The sequence below is a fragment of the Dipodomys ordii genome, unplaced genomic scaffold (genome assembly GCF_000151885.1).
Source record: "Dipodomys ordii isolate 6190 unplaced genomic scaffold, Dord_2.0 Scaffold8, whole genome shotgun sequence".
NCBI lineage: Eukaryota > Metazoa > Chordata > Mammalia > Rodentia > Heteromyidae > Dipodomys > Dipodomys ordii.
Window position 1 is genome coordinate 28,045,638 of NW_012267224.1, and position 15,566 is coordinate 28,061,203.

At 38.3% G+C, this 15,566-nt stretch overlaps 1 protein-coding gene across 1 annotated transcript in view; it reads left to right on the forward strand.

Annotated features, from left to right (window-relative positions):
• Srp72 (signal recognition particle 72kDa) overlaps positions 1 to 13,226 on the forward strand; it is a 29,274-nt gene extending 16,048 nt beyond the window's left edge. The window contains exons 12-19 of the mRNA XM_013009048.1: positions 1,134 to 1,198; positions 3,299 to 3,394; positions 4,298 to 4,401; positions 4,494 to 4,571; positions 5,849 to 5,986; positions 7,807 to 7,844; positions 10,914 to 11,073; positions 11,873 to 13,226. Of these exons, the coding sequence (XP_012864502.1) occupies positions 1,134 to 1,198; positions 3,299 to 3,394; positions 4,298 to 4,401; positions 4,494 to 4,571; positions 5,849 to 5,986; positions 7,807 to 7,844; positions 10,914 to 11,073; positions 11,873 to 12,050 (857 nt within the window). The 3' untranslated portion in view covers positions 12,051 to 13,226. The remainder of the gene's footprint in view (positions 1 to 1,133; positions 1,199 to 3,298; positions 3,395 to 4,297; positions 4,402 to 4,493; positions 4,572 to 5,848; positions 5,987 to 7,806; positions 7,845 to 10,913; positions 11,074 to 11,872) is intronic.
• Positions 13,227 to 15,566: the final 2,340 nt, after the last annotated feature.

The following is a 15,566-nucleotide window of genomic DNA, read 5'->3' on the forward strand; positions in this document are numbered from 1 at the left end:
CTCTGTTGGATGGCACAGATAATAGGACATTTACAACAGTGCATAAAATACTGTCATACAGCTCTAGTGGTTTTGTTTTAGAGAATGGAAGGTATGTTCCTGAAGTTTTCAGTGAATGAAAAAGTTTAACACCACAATTTTTCATTGCAGTCATGTCTATAGTAATATATCCTTTGGAAATTGTAGTGTGGTAAAGGAGAGAACTAAAACCCATCAGACTGGAAGTTGCCATTACTTTTGTAAGGTTATGCAAATAAATAAAGTAAATTATGTAGCCAGGAGCTGGTGGATCACTCCTGTAATCCTAGCTACCCAGGAACTGAGATCTCAAGTTTGCAGTTCGAAGCCAGTCCAGGAAGGAAACTCGTAGCTTCACATAACTACCAAAAAATGCTGAAAATAGAGCTGTGGCTCAAGTGATAAAGCACTGAACAAAAAAGCTGAGTAACGGTGCTGGGAAGGTGGCTCAGTGGTAGAGCGCTTGCCTTGCATGCATGAGGCCCTGGGTTCTATTCCTCAGCACCACATAAGCAGAAAAAGCTGGAAGTGGCGCTGTGGCTCAAGTGGTAGAGCGCTAGCCTTGAGCTGAAAAGCTGAGGCACAGTTCCTAGGCCCAGAGTTTAGGCTCACAACCAGCAAAAAAAAAAAAAAAAAAGCTGAGTAAGGGTAACACCTAGTCCCTGAGTTTAAATCCCAGTACTGACACAAAAATGGGTGAAGAATTTTTCTTTTTCCTTTTCTTTCCCCCCCCCCCAGTTCTAGGGCTTGAACTTGGGGCCGGGACGCTGCCTTTGAGCTTCTTTATTCAAGGCTAATCCTCTACTTCTTGAGTCACACAGCTCCATTTCTGGCTTTTTGGTGGTTAATTGGAGATCACTCTCAAGTCTGCCTGTCTAGACTGACTCAAACTTCAAGTTCCTGTGATTATAGGTGTGAGCCACATGTACCTAGATGTGAATATTTCCTTATCTGAAAAAATGAAGTATACTGTCCCCCAAACCTAAAAGCTTATATATTTAAAGATGTTACTAAATACAATTCATTGTTTATTTCCTTAGGATAAGAGAAGTAAAATTTCTTGTATTGTTTTTCTATGTATGCTTCCTTCACTGTGGTGCTTTTAATCTCTTAAGGTAATATTTCCAAAGCATGTCTAATATTAAGAAGCATAGAAGAGTTAAAGCATAAACCAGGAATGGTGAGTTTGTAAGTAAAATATTCTGAAAAGCTGGCAGATTATTTTCTTATTTTTTCAAATTTATGAATTAGGAAACACTTAAAGTTATTAACAGTAATTTACCTAGAATAAATTTAATTTCATTCTGCCCTCTGCCTTTTGTTGGTTTATTACTCAGTCAAGTATGGCAGACACTATTTAAGCCTTAAGTTATCAGTGAAAGCCAACTGCAAATAATCTGAGACCCTGTAGGACATTTTTTTTAGCCTAAATTATTTATGGTGTTAGTGATTTGTTGTTGTTATTGGTTGTGAGACGTATATCCAGATCTTAGGCATGATCCCTAAGCTTTTGTGCTGAAGACAAGCACTCTACCACTTTGAGCCACAGTTTGAACTTCCAGAGTTTGTTTTTTTTTAAGTTAAATTAGTAAATTTGGTTTTTAGTTCTCTATTGAAATACCATAGGATTGATCACTAACAGATATTAATTATTCGGTGGTAGGATATCCATCTGTTTATTAAATGAACTGTTGTTGATGCACAACTTATTTGCAATTAGCACTCAGTAATTGTGTAATAATATGACTTGTATTGATTGGTTGGTTGATTGCTAGCATGTATTAGCTGAACAAGGGGAGTTTCACCTTGTCATTTCCAAACTCGCAGGCAATATATCCCAAACTCACTCCCTCTTTCAGTCTCCTTTCCACCACTCCCCATCAAGTTCAAAAGGTTTCGTTGTTCTTTTTCATACATGGAAATAAACTGCTTTCATCATATTCTCATTTACCTTCCTGGCATTGCTCATCCTGTTGGCATCCATTCTCAACATTTTCCTGTCATTGCTTTTGTTTGTTTTAGTGTATATTGTACCATGCCATTCCAGACACACACGTTTTTATCAGAATAACCCTGTCCGTTGCTTTTTCTTTCCCCATCCCACAGCCTCCGATAAATAGTAGCTTTCATTGAGACTCCTTATGCCATCTTCATACATAGTTGCAAGTGATTTGAATTCACTATCTTTTTCCCTCTTAATTCATATTTTGTGTCTTGTGTTATGGTTATTTCCTGTTGGAATTAATATATTCAGTTAAATTAATCAATGATTATATTCAGTCATTAAGTATGTACAGGTGAAAGTAAAATGTTTCTAATATTTAATATCAGGCCTTAATTTAAGGGATTTATTCATTCCATGTAGGTTGTTGGCATAGAAGTTGTGCATAGTATTTCCTTTTTGTCCTCCTCATATCTGTTCTCTTTGTATCTTTGTATCTCCTCCCTTTTATTACTTATATTAGCCTCTTGTATCTTTTCTCTTTTTTTTCTTATCTTTCTGATCAGAGGTTTATCAGTTTTACTGTTTTTTAAAGATCTAACTTTTTGTTTTTGTTTCCTTCTATGCTTGTCTTCTTTTCCTCCAAATTCCTCTCCCTTCCACTCTAACCATCTGGTCCTCCTTACTGTCCCTCAAGCATACTTAGTTTATGCAGCTCAGGCCACAGGGAGAGCTAGCTTATCACAGGAGTTGAACCACATTAGTGTATACCTCACTCATCACACAGTTGAATTCTAGAGATGTCTTACAGTATTATAAGTGTGTCTAAACACTTACTTTCAACTCTTGAACTTAAACTGTGAACCAGCAATGCTTTAGAAGAAAGGTTTACTTTATAGTGACAGCCTTCCTATTTTGGAAGCACTGTTCATGTTCATGTTATTTCTAGGAGTAATGTTTATGGTGAATTAGTTATATAGCAGAGTGTAATAATCTTTATTTGCTATTTCTTATTTTTCATTTTGGGAAAATGTATTTCATCTGGGTACTTGTGGCTCATGCCCATAATCCTAGCTACTCAAGAGGCTGAGATCTGAGGATCGTTATTCTAAGCCAGCCTGGACAGGAAAGTCCCTGAGACTCTTATCTCCAGTTAACCACCAGAAAACTAGAGTGGTGCTGTGGCTCAACGTGGTACAGTGCTAGCCTTGAGCAAAAAAAAGCGCTCAGAGACAGGCCCTGAATTCAGGCCTCACAAATGCCCAAAACAAAACAAAAACAAGTGTATTTGAGACTTAAGGGAGAATTTTATTCATTTTTTTTCCTTTGGGTGTATAGGTATCTGCACTAGTGACCATGTATAGCCATGAGGAAGATATTGATAGTGCTATTGAGGTCTTCACACAAGCTATCCAGTGGTATCAAAACCATCAGGTAAATAAATGACTAGAATGTTTTGAGAATTAGTTTGACATTAATAGTGAACAGCTGCAACAGTGAACTCAAAAGGTCAGAAATTGAAGAATGTCAAGTTGCCACTTAAAATATAATGCTGTTACTAGATTATCAAATACTTTTTAAAGTATACCAGGTTCATAAACAACTGGTAAGCAATACATAGAATAGGGGGGAGGGAGTTGGGAATCAAATTCAGGGCTTAGCATTGGACTCTACTGCTGAGCTACATCTCCAATTCATTTTTATTTTTTATATCTGCTTCCTCTGTGGGTCTGTACATGTATTTGTGTGCAGAATCTCAAGAAGTAATTATATTATTACATGATTACACATAAAAAGATACATTTAAGTGGCTAGAGGATGTAATTACTGCTGTGGTAATTACCATCCATGGTGGTAATTATTGGAACATGCAATAATGGTTTATTCTGTCTCCACCTATCAAAAGCATCTTCATTTTTTTTTCTCTACATAGACAGTATCCACTTACCAACAGCCATCTATCCATGCATGTGGCATTTATACTTAACCACTATTAGCAGTGGATGGACGACAGTGTTCTGAGAAGTGTTACATCAGATTAATGCTTGAGAACTCTGGTAGCCTAGCTCTAAGATTTAATTTTACCTATATATAATCTAAACAGATCTGGTTTATATTTATGTTTATGGTTTAGCTACTTATGTTCTAGTCTATATTCTTAAATTGGTGATTACTTATACTAACTTGTGTATTCACTTTCCTGTATGTGTAATTTTGTTATTTCAGACATTATTATTTATAATTTATATTATTTATAATTTGATGGAGAGGTCTATTTTAAAGGTCTAATAAATACAGCTTCATATTTGGCTTAAAACTTTTTGTTTTTAACTTTAGCCTAAATCTCCTGCTCATTTGTCCTTGGTAAGAGAAGCTGCAAACTACAAGCTCAAATATGGGCGGAAAAAGGAGGCAATTAGTGACCTGGAACAGCTATGGAAGTAAGCTCTGAGAAGTGTTGAAGTCCATATTATAATGTTGTATATTCTTTGTTCTGTAAATGGATCAATAACTTTCTTATTTCTTTATTTAGACAAAATCCAAAAGATATTCACACCCTGGCGCAGCTTATTTCTGCTTACTCGCTTGTAGATCCAGAGAAAGCAAAAGTGTATCCTTTTCATCGTTGTTCTATACAGCTCCCCACAGAACAATAGAGTTCTTCTGGTCCTTACTCTGACCAGGTATTTTTCTGTTGTCAATTTCAACTAACATCCCTTTCTAACTAGTAAGAGGAAAAGTTAGAATTAATGATCAATGAGATTTAAAAATACAGTGGAAAATAAAAAGCGATAGGTCCGCCTTGGGATAGTTTGATCCAGAATCAAAAGTAAAAACAAGCTGCAGCCCTATATGCCTCCAGATTTGTTACTGAGTAAATAATAGACAGCCTATTTCTATGTGAGGAGTTGTGGATGGATTCTGAAATGTTACTCTTGAGTGAACTAGTGAGTCACATGTCCATCTCAAACAATTACTGTTAAGAGGATTCGGTGTCATGACTGAACTTGTGTCATACATACTATATGAATCAGGGTGCATTCCTAAATTATGTAAAGTGGCAGATGCTAAGCAGCCGTAGATCAGAGCCCTTGCCTTGAACAAGCTTGTATTTTCTTAGCTTGATAAGTTTTTGGAACTGCCGTGGAATAATAGATGGTTACATTTTGACAATATATTTTTACAATATATGCTATATATTTTTACAATATATGCTATATAATTGGTATACTTGCTTATGGTATAAACAAAGAGTTAAAGAACTATTTTTGCTTTTGATGAAAGGACTCAGGAAAAGAAAGTGTTTTTTTTTGCGCGCGGGGGGGGGGGGGGGGAGGAGGGGGTTGTTATCAGTTATGGGACTTGAACATGGCCTGGGCTCTGTCATTGAGCCTCTTTGTGCTTAACGCTAGCGCTCTACCACTTGAGCCACAACACACCAATTCCAGATCTCATGGGGACTTTTCTGCCTTGGCAGGCTTGGAACTCAGCCTGCTGAGTAGCTAGGATTACAGGCTTGAGTCACTAGCACCTACCAGTTTTTGTTTTGTTTTGTTTTTTGTGGGGTCCGGTTGTGGGCCTGAACTCTGGGCCTGGGCGCTGTCCCTCAGTTCTTCAGCTCAAGGCTAGCACTCTACCACTTGAGCCACAGCACCACTTCCAGCTTTTTTCTTTTTGCTTATGTGGTGCTGAGAAACGAACCCAGGGCCTCAGGCATGCAAGGCAAACGCTCTACCACTGAGCCACCTTCCCAGCCCCACAGTTTGGTTTTTTTTTTTTATATGAAATGCTTCATGAATTTTGCTGTGCTGATCTTGTGTTATTCCAATTTTAGAAACAGTTGTGTATGTGTATATATTGTGTTCCTAAACTCCTGTTCTATCCCAGTCTTAGTAAACACTTGCCCTCTTCGGATAGTATGTCTCTGAAAATAGATGTCGATGCTCTTGAAAATTCTCCTGGTGCTACATACATTCGGAAGAAGGGTGGAAAAGTTACTGGAGATAGTCAACCAAAGGAACAAGGGTATGTTTTTCTTTCTTTTTTGAGACAGGATCTTGCTACATAGCCCAGGCCAGCCTTGAACTCACTGTGTAAGTCATGCTGGCCTAAAACTCAAGATGCTCCTCCATTAGTCAGGTTTCCCAAATGCTGAAATTACAGGTGTGCATCACCACTTTGTGTTTTCCTAATTGAAAACAACTTGTCCTTTTTTCTAAAACATTCTCTCTAATGTTAATTTTAATTAAGAAATAAAAAATACATCCATAAAACTTCCATGTAAGGGCTGGGAAGGTGGCTCAGTGGTAGAGCGTTTGCCTTACATGCATGAGGCCCTGGGTTCAATTCCTCAGTACCACATAAGCAGAAAAAGCCAGAAGCGGTGCTGTGTCTCAAGTGGTAGAGCACTAGCCTTGAGCTGAAGAGCTCAGGGATGGCGCCCAGGCCCAGAGTTCAGGCCCCACAACTGGCAAAAAAAAACAACAAACAAACTTCCATGTAAGTAAAGGTAAATCCTCTTTTGTTTCTTTTTCTTTTATTTTTTGCTATGCCTAGTCCTTATTCCTCATTTGCTCTAACTTCTATATCTTTGTGTGTGTATGTGTTTTGTTTTTGAGTCAAACTCAAAACAAGGCCAGATTGGCCTCTAACTTATAGGTGCATACTGATGGCTCGTGCCTATCATTCTAGCTAATTCCAGAGGCTGAGATCTGAGGCTCACGGTTCAAAGTAGGCTTGGGCAAGAAAATCCATGAAACTTATCTCCAATAAACCACACACACACACACATAAAAAGAAATAGAGGTGAGGCTCAGGGATAGCACCCAGGCCCTGCCTTTAAACTCATTGACCGACAAGAAAAAAACAACCAAAACATTTTTTTTTTCTTCTTCTTCACTCTAACTTTCAGAGTGATTGACTGTTGTTTTGAAATGTTTTCGTGATTTCCTCGGCCCTTTTCAGTATCTTTCTATATTGCTAACATACTTAATAATGGCTTTACGTATCTTAAAAAATTAATAAATTCACAGGATTCAGAGTTTGAAAGATACTGTCTGGTAGTGTAGCTCAGTGATACAACATTACCTAGAATATAGAACGGTCTTGAGTTCAATTCTGAGTATCACTGAAAAAGAAAAAAGCACACTAAAAGGTAAAATTTAACTGGGTCTTCCTCCTACCACTGTCCAATACAATCTTGCCCAGTGTAACTTGTTTGGCATATCTATCCAGAAACAGATTTTTTTAAGGTTTATTATAAAATTTTATTATAGGAAAGATTGAATTCAGTTCCATCTCAGAAACTGGCCTTCCTATTTCTTTCTCTTGGTATTTTGTTACTTTTTTTTTTTTTTTAAACCAGAGACAGTCTTTACAGCTATTTTACTTATCCATTTTTTCTTCTGGTAAAGATTCTAAACTCTTGTTAAATGTAGAATAACTTACTGTATAGTTGTAGATTTTTAAGTTTGTGCAAGTTACCTAGCATACTTTGATTGCTATTCAGATACTTTAGACTCTGCTTAAAAGATAGGTTAGTTAACTGTTTTTAGAAGGTAACCAATTTACATTGGAAAAGTTTTAAATTAAGTTCAGTGTGTACCAGTTAAGTTTTGCTCCATGTAATTGTTACATAGTTTCTAAAAACAATTATTGCCTCCTTTCTAATTACCTTATAAATTACAGTATTTAAATTGTGATTGAATTTAAGTGGTATTAGTATTTCAGTTCGTTTGTTAGCTGTTTCTAAGGCTTAACACCACACTTCTGACAAACCACCCAGTTTGCTCTCTCTTACGTACTTACTATAAGGATAGTAATGATTTTTTTTTCTTGATTTTCAGACAGGGAGATCTGAAAAAGAAGAAGAAGAAAAAGAAGGGTAAGGTTTTTAAAAAAAAATTTTAAGGAGTGTAACTTGAGTTTAATGGATTCAAACTTTTTCCATAATGTTCTTGCACTGGGCAACTGTGAATTTAACATACTAACCTGAGTTTTTCATCAGTAAAATCATATGTCATACTGTAGCTCAAATAATGAAATGAAATATTACTTGTAAAGTCTTAGAATAATAACTACTATGCAGTAAGTCCTTAATACTTTAGGATCTTTGGGGTATAAATATAAAATTCCTTCAATGTCACTTAGAAAAATACACTGTTTAAAAAGTAGTCTTTAAAAAAATGCCACCCCTCCTCTCCCTCCGCTGGGCACCAATGGCTCATGGCTCATACCTGTAACCCAGGATTATAGAGGCTGAACTCTCAGGATCATGGTTCAAAGCCAGCTCAGGCAAGAAAGTCCTTGAGACTCTTATGTCCGATTACAGTAATCATACAAAAAAGGCCAGAAATGGCAATCTGGCTCAAATGGTCTTAAGTGCTAGCCTCAAGCAAGAAGGAGCCCAGGGATAGCACCCATGCCCAGAGTTTAAGCCCTGGAGCAGCTCACCCACCGCCCCTCTCCCCCCCCCCCAAAAAAAAAAAGTTTTCATCAAGGTTGGTTGACTCAGTGGTAGCTGTATCTCTGTTTTTGTTCTCAGAATGTCAGAGAATGTTTGCTGGAAATGGAGCCACATTCTTACCACTTACAGCTAGCAGAACAGATAGGGACTCTGGACTCTGTAAGCCTTACTTGTTAATCTGACTGAGCCAACCAAGTCAATATCTAACCCTTGAACCACTCTCCAAAGAATATTGTACATTAATTGGCGTAGGCTATGGGTAGAATTACTGTGCTTGGCATCATCTAGCCAGAGGTTATTCTTAAAGCCACATATCGGTTCCTGTTTTGGGGGGAAGTCTGAAGTATAAATCAGATTAATTTTGTCCACTACTACTCAGGTTTCCCCTAAGTATTAGATAACTCTATTACCAATGCTCCTGTCTTTTTTCAGCTTCCAAAACTTGCTGACTTTTATTTTTCTCTTCTTCCAATATGTTTATTACCATTCTAGTGAAGCTTAAATGCACAAGTTGCAGGATGCCTGGGGTTCACGCCTATAGTTAGGATTCTAACTGCTCAGGAAGCTGGAATCTGAGTATTGTGGTTCAAAGCCAGCCTGGGAAGACAAATTCTTGAGACTCTGATCTCCAATTAATAAAAAGTAGAAGTGGATCTGTGGCTCAAGCAGTGGTGCAGAGCCTTGAGCACAAAAGCTAAGGGAAAGCCAGGGCCCCAGTACTGGCACAAGAAACATTTTTTTTTAAAGAAGTGCAAAACATTACTCAGCACCTTAGACTGCATGAGTTTGTAAAAGTTCATTCTGCCATCAACCATTTAGGATTTAAAAACTGCTGTTCCCAGTTAGCCGAAACCAGCCCATTGAGTTCAGTGAGGTCCAAAACAGCTGTTCTGAATTCCTGAACCCAGTGAAACACTTGTGAGGTTCACATTGCTCAGCACCTCAAACTGAATTTTTTTTTTTGGGTCCGGTCGTGGGGCCTGAACTCTGGGCCTAGGCGCTGTCCCTCAGCTCTTCAGCTCAAGGCTAGCGCTCTACCACTTGAGCCACAGCGCCACTTCCGGCTTTTTGCTTATGTGGTGCTGAGGAATCGAACCCAGGGCCTCAAGCATGCAAGGCAAGTGCTCTACCACTGAACCACTTCCCAGCCCCTCAAACTGAATTTTTAAAGGGAAAAAAATACAGAGAAAGAGCTAATGTTCACATTCAATCCATTGTCTTAAAGTGTTATTGATTCTTTACTTTTAAGTGTCAGAGTACTCAGATAAAAAGTCAGTACGTGATGGGAAGGGAGGAATGAGAGGGAAAGAGGGAACAGCCTACACTAAGCAAAAGGAAAGAGATGTAAACATCACCTGATGAGGAAAAAATAATTTGTATTGTCAAAGCTCATAGAATTCACAAACTGTATAGACCATGATAATGACAATGTGCCTTGTGAAGGTTAAAATGTCTTTGTGACTTTAAGTATCACTATTCCACAGTACTGTGAAATATGTGAAATTTATGTAATCACCTAATCTCAATTTTTTTTTTAAGTGAGAGAAGGGATGGGTTAGGAGCGATGGGTGACGATATTGTCCAACACCTTGTATACATACACTATTTTGTAGAATGGGAACTTTTTTGCACAACTACTTAAAAATAATTTTAAAAAAGTTTAAGTCAATAAGTACTTATGTATGATTAAGCAAACCAACATACTTGTGACTCAATCTTGTAATCCTAGCTACTCAGAGATAGGAGGATCATGGTTCAAAGCTAGCCCAGGCTTTTATCTTTTTTGGTGCCAAGCCTGGGCACTTTCTTGAGCTTTTGTGCTCTAGGCTAATTAGCACTCATCACTTGAGCCACATCTCCACTTCAAGTTTTTTTGCGTTTTGGTTTTTGATTTTGGGGGGTTTGGGGGTAGTTAATTGGACATAAGAGTCTCACAGACTTTCCTCCTGGACTGGCTTTGAACTGCAGTTCTCAGATCTCAGCCTCCGAAGTAGCAAGGATTATAGGCATGAGCCACCAGTGCCTGGCTTAAATTTTAAATTTTTAGGTAGCTATATCTGTGAAGTCTTTTCCTTTATGGCCTTGAAATATTATGCTTAGAAATAAGGTCTAGATGCCGGACACCGGTGGCTCATGCCTATGATCCTACCTACTCAAGAGACTGAGATCTGAAGATCGTGGTTCAAAGCCAGCCTGGGCAAGAAATTCCATAAGACTCTTATCTCAAATAAACCACCAGAAAACTGGAAGTGGCACTGTAGCTCAAGTGGTAGAGCACTTGCCTTGAGTTGAAGAACTGAGGGACAGCACCCAGGCCCAGAGTTCAAGCCCTACAACTGACAAAAAAAAAGAAAGAAAGAAGGTCTAGATTATATAAATCAACTTTCTCAGACAAATTTTATTTGTAGTCTTTACTCCTTATACTGTTTAAACAAATAATCAAAATACTAAAGGTATATTCTCATTTTTTTAACATTTGTTACATAGGAAAGCTGCCTAAGAATTATGACCCAAAAGTCACCCCAGATCCAGAAAGGTGGCTACCAATGAGGGAACGCTCTTACTATCGAGGAAGAAAGAAGGGTAAAAAGAAGGATCAGATTGGAAAAGGGACACAGGGAGCTACTGCAGGAGCTTCATCTGAACTGTGAGTTACAACATCACAATAGAGGTCTCTTACAATATGTACAGTACGGATTATTTCTGAGATTGCCTCAAGGGTATTAGTGAGAATCTACTTATTTACATATCTGTGTATATGTTTATACACACATATATATTTACAAATATAATTTTCTTTTTGTCATGATGGTAGTGCAGTTTGAACTCAGGGCCTTGTATTTGTTAAGGAAGGGCACTAACATTTGAATCACTCTGCAAGTTATCTTAGGTACATGTTTGCAATGTAAAAACTATTGTAGGGACTGAGGGTAAAGCCCAGTAATGGTGTTTTGCTAGCATGCACATGCCCTAGATTCAATCCTAGAACCACATTCAAAAATGGATAGTTAGGTAGGTAGATTTAAAATATTTCTACATGCAGTTATAGATCATTTAATTCTCTATTTTTTTATATTTCTAAAAATGGGCATGTATTATATATTATTTTTTCTTTCTTTGCAATTTTTTATTAGCATACATTAGCTATACAGTGGAACATTCCATTGTGACATTTCCACAAATGTATACAGTGTTTCCCAGTCTTCCTTCCCCATGGCACTCCCTTAACGCTTCTCTATTATTTTTTTCTTTAGTTTTAAAATAGTGTAAACATTTTATTGAAAAGAAAAATGGGGAGTGAGTTGGGGTATCCACTCTGAAAGAAGTGGAAAAGATATAGGAGCTTCTTAGCTGTAGAAAGTAAAGCTATTGCTCATACATTTTTATACTCTTTTCCTTTGTTAAATTTCCAAATAATCAAAACCTTTGTGGTCTGATGGTTTCAGAGATGCCAGTAAAACTGTGAGCAGCCCACCCACCTCCCCCAGGCCTGGCAGCGCCGCGACAGTATCTGCCTCTACAAGTAACATCATACCCCCAAGACACCAGAAGCCTGCGGGGGCTCCAGCAACCAAAAAGAAGCAGCAGCAGAAAAAGAAAAAAGGAGGAAAAGGTGGCTGGTGATTAAAATGTTCTTGTTGGAGGCTGTTTTTAAACTAGTGACACTAGGAACGTAATAAAGGTAACACAGCAAGAAGCACAGAACTGCTCTCTTCCATCCCCACATTTTCATATAATAATTTCTTAAGCATCCAGTAGGAAAATATCTTCTTCAAACTGCATAGTCAGACTTGGCCAACTTGTACCACCTAGCTTTCGGAGTGTGAGGACTGAACATGATTGGGTGGCTACCTACCTAGGTATCTGTTGCATCCTTTATCTTTGTGTGCTGATTCATTTTTTCCTTTTTACAAATAAGGCAGGTTATATGATTTCCCAGGATTTAAAAAGAAACTTCCTACTGTTTTAACTGGAGTCTAAAACACTTGTTCCTATTTATGTCCCACTTTAAATTATGTCTTAAGGAGGCCCTAAGCGACTAAAAGTAACATCTTCTAAGCATTCCAAATATTTGTTTAGAAATATCATGTGATGAAAGGGACCTTAGTAAGAACCAGTAACATTCTCCACTTAATGTAACCACAAAAAGACCAAACTAAATGTCTGAATTTTAACCGTGCATTTTCTGGCATGTGATACTGGAATGTGGGCTATTTTATTTATATATGAAAAGTATTATATGGTCCTTTCTGTCCCTAATCATTTTCAGATTATGTTAATATGCTGATTCAGCAGCACCATTGAAGACCTCAAAACAAACAAACAAAAAACTCCATCAATGTTACAAGTAGTTGACTTTTAGACCTAGTGGTCTGAAGTCAGATGAGTTTGAACTGTCAATCAGAAAGATATAATGGCCCCTATCAAAAACACAGACATTGACTTCATTATGTAAAGAGGAAACAGTATCAGGCAGTATTAAAATTTAATGAGTGTTTGGCCCAATTAATTGCTACTCAAATGGCTCTTTTTTCTATTTACTGGCTATAACCATTCATTGCCATTCTCAAAGTGATAAATGTATTTTACAGTTGGTGTGTGATGTAAATGCTGCTCATGTCTTTCCTTGCTTACAAGCCACCTTCACATTCTACATCTGAGACACACATTGGGATGCATACCCTTGTTTAGTATTCATTTTATGCTGCCCAAGATACCATTTACTTTAGAATTCTATTTCCTTGTGATCAGATTACTCTGTTCTTGTTAATAAAGTGCTGCTGTGTTTGACTGAACATACCTACTGAAACTTTGAATTTTTTTTAAAAAAACAAACTTCTCTTTTACAAGAAATGGGTGCTGCCTTTCATTTAGTATAATCAGAATCTGCATTTGACATCTAAACATCTAAAAATGATTTATTAGGCATAATACTTTTTTGAGCGTCACAGAGAATAGTCTGGGTAAGAATTATTCCCCATTAGAGGAATAATTATAAATAATTACGTAGGTCCATTAATTTTTTGTGGTTAAAGATAACTAATTTTCTAGGTTAACTAAGCAACAGAATCTTGTGAAGATGATTTATCATTGAAATTTTTGACCCAAGACATGGTGAAAATTAAAGATCCCATTTAGTTTTTGTTATTAACAGCCATTGATATTGTTAGTCCTTGCTAAGGAGCTGAAGCCTCAGTACACATAAGTTATTCAAATGAAGTGGAAACATCTACATTAACTTTCTACTATTTGTGTTCTCTTTTGGACAGGCGTTTACCCAGTGACATATATACTTTGTATATACATGTGTGTATGTGTACATTTATAAAAATCAGTGTGGATATATTCACTGTGGCACATTTTAAAATAAAATATTCTAGCAGTGAATATGGATACAGGTGTTTTGGGTGTTGGGGTTTTTGGAGTACTTCCTGGTTAGTATATCTCTGTGTGTGTGTGTGTGTGTGTGTGTGTGTGTGTGTGTGTGTGTGTGTGTGTGTGTGTGTGTGTGTGTTTGTGTTTATGTCTGCACTAGCGTATGAAGTCTGGGCCTTGTACTCTTGCCTAACTTTTTTGTTTAAGGTTGAGTGTTTGATAATTAATTGGAGATAAAGAATCTCACATGCTTTTTTTGCCCAGTCTGATTTTGAACCTTAGGTCTCTGTCCCAAGTAGCTAAGATTACAGTTTAAGCAACTCAGGCACAGCCTGATTGGTATATCTTAAGAATTTTTTAACCTGAATATCTAAAATTGTCCCCTAACCTTCTCATCAAAGCCACAAAACTAATGGGATGGGAGAACCTCAGTATTCCACTGAAAAGTTTTCATGCTTGTAGGTATATAAACAAATAGAGGCAAGTGTTTTTTTTTGGGGGGGGGTCCGGTCGTGGGGCCTGAACTCTGGGCCTGGGCGCTGTCCCTCAGTTCTTCATCTCAAGGCTAGCGCTCTACCACTTGAGCCACAGCGCCACTTCCAGCTTTTTTCTTTTTGCTTATGTGGTGCTGAGGAATCGAACCCAGGGCCTCGAGCATGCAAGGCAAGCGCTCTACCACTGAGCCACCTTCCCAGCCCGAGGCAAGTGTTTTTTAAGGTCATTACATAGCATCTCAAATGGGGCTGGCGGGGGGTGCGCATACTTGTTCTAGTACTGGAGCTTGAACTCAGTGTCTGGGTACTGATCCTGAGCTTTTTTGTGTAAGACTAGCATTCTGCCACTGAGCCACAGCCTACTTCTGCTCTTTTGGTGCTTAATTGGAGAGAAAAGGCTCATGAGTCTTCTTATTTCCCCTGGCTTTGAACTGTAGTTCTCAGCTCAGCCTCCTAAGTATCTAGGAGTGGCTCCGTGAGCTACCAGAACCTGGCTTCAAACATTTTTTTAAGGTCATTAAGCTTAGTAGTTGTAAGACAACTGAAAATACCTACCATAAGCTGTGACGTTAGCTACTCAGGGGGCTGAGATCTGAGGATCATGGTTTGAAACTGGCCCAGGCAGAAAAGTTCCCCTTGAGACTCTTAATCTCAGAACCAGAAATGGCTCTGTGGCTCAAGTAGTAGAGCTCTAGTCTTGAGCCCAAAGAGGTACATTGACAGTGGCCAGGCCCTGAGTTCAAGCCCCACAACTGACCAAAAAATAAATACTGGCATCACTGAGCCTTCTGGAATTGCCATTCAATAATTGTTTTGGGGTTTTTTTTTTTTTGGTTTTTTTGATCATGGGGCTTGAACTCTGGGCCTGGGTGGGCACTGTCCCTCAGCTCTTCAGCTCAAGGGGAGTGCTCTACCACTGGAGCTACAGCGCCACTTCGGTTTTCTGGTGGTTTATTGGAGATAGGAATCTCACGGTCTTTCCTGCCCAGGCTGGCTTTGAACTACAATCCTCAGATCTCAGCCTCCTGAGTAGCTAGGATTACAGGTTTGAGCCACCAGTGCCCAGCTCAATAATTGTTTTTTACAGGCCTATTTGAAGCATATCTGAGAATGTAAAAACTAAAGTATTTGTTTTTTATCTTCTACTGAGCTCTTGTGCCTGACTAGGCTACTGAGCTATAGCTTACCCAGGTGCTGGTGGCGCATACCTGTAATCATTGTGACTCAGGCGGCTGAGATCTGAGAATCAAGGTTCAGAGCCTGCTCTGGC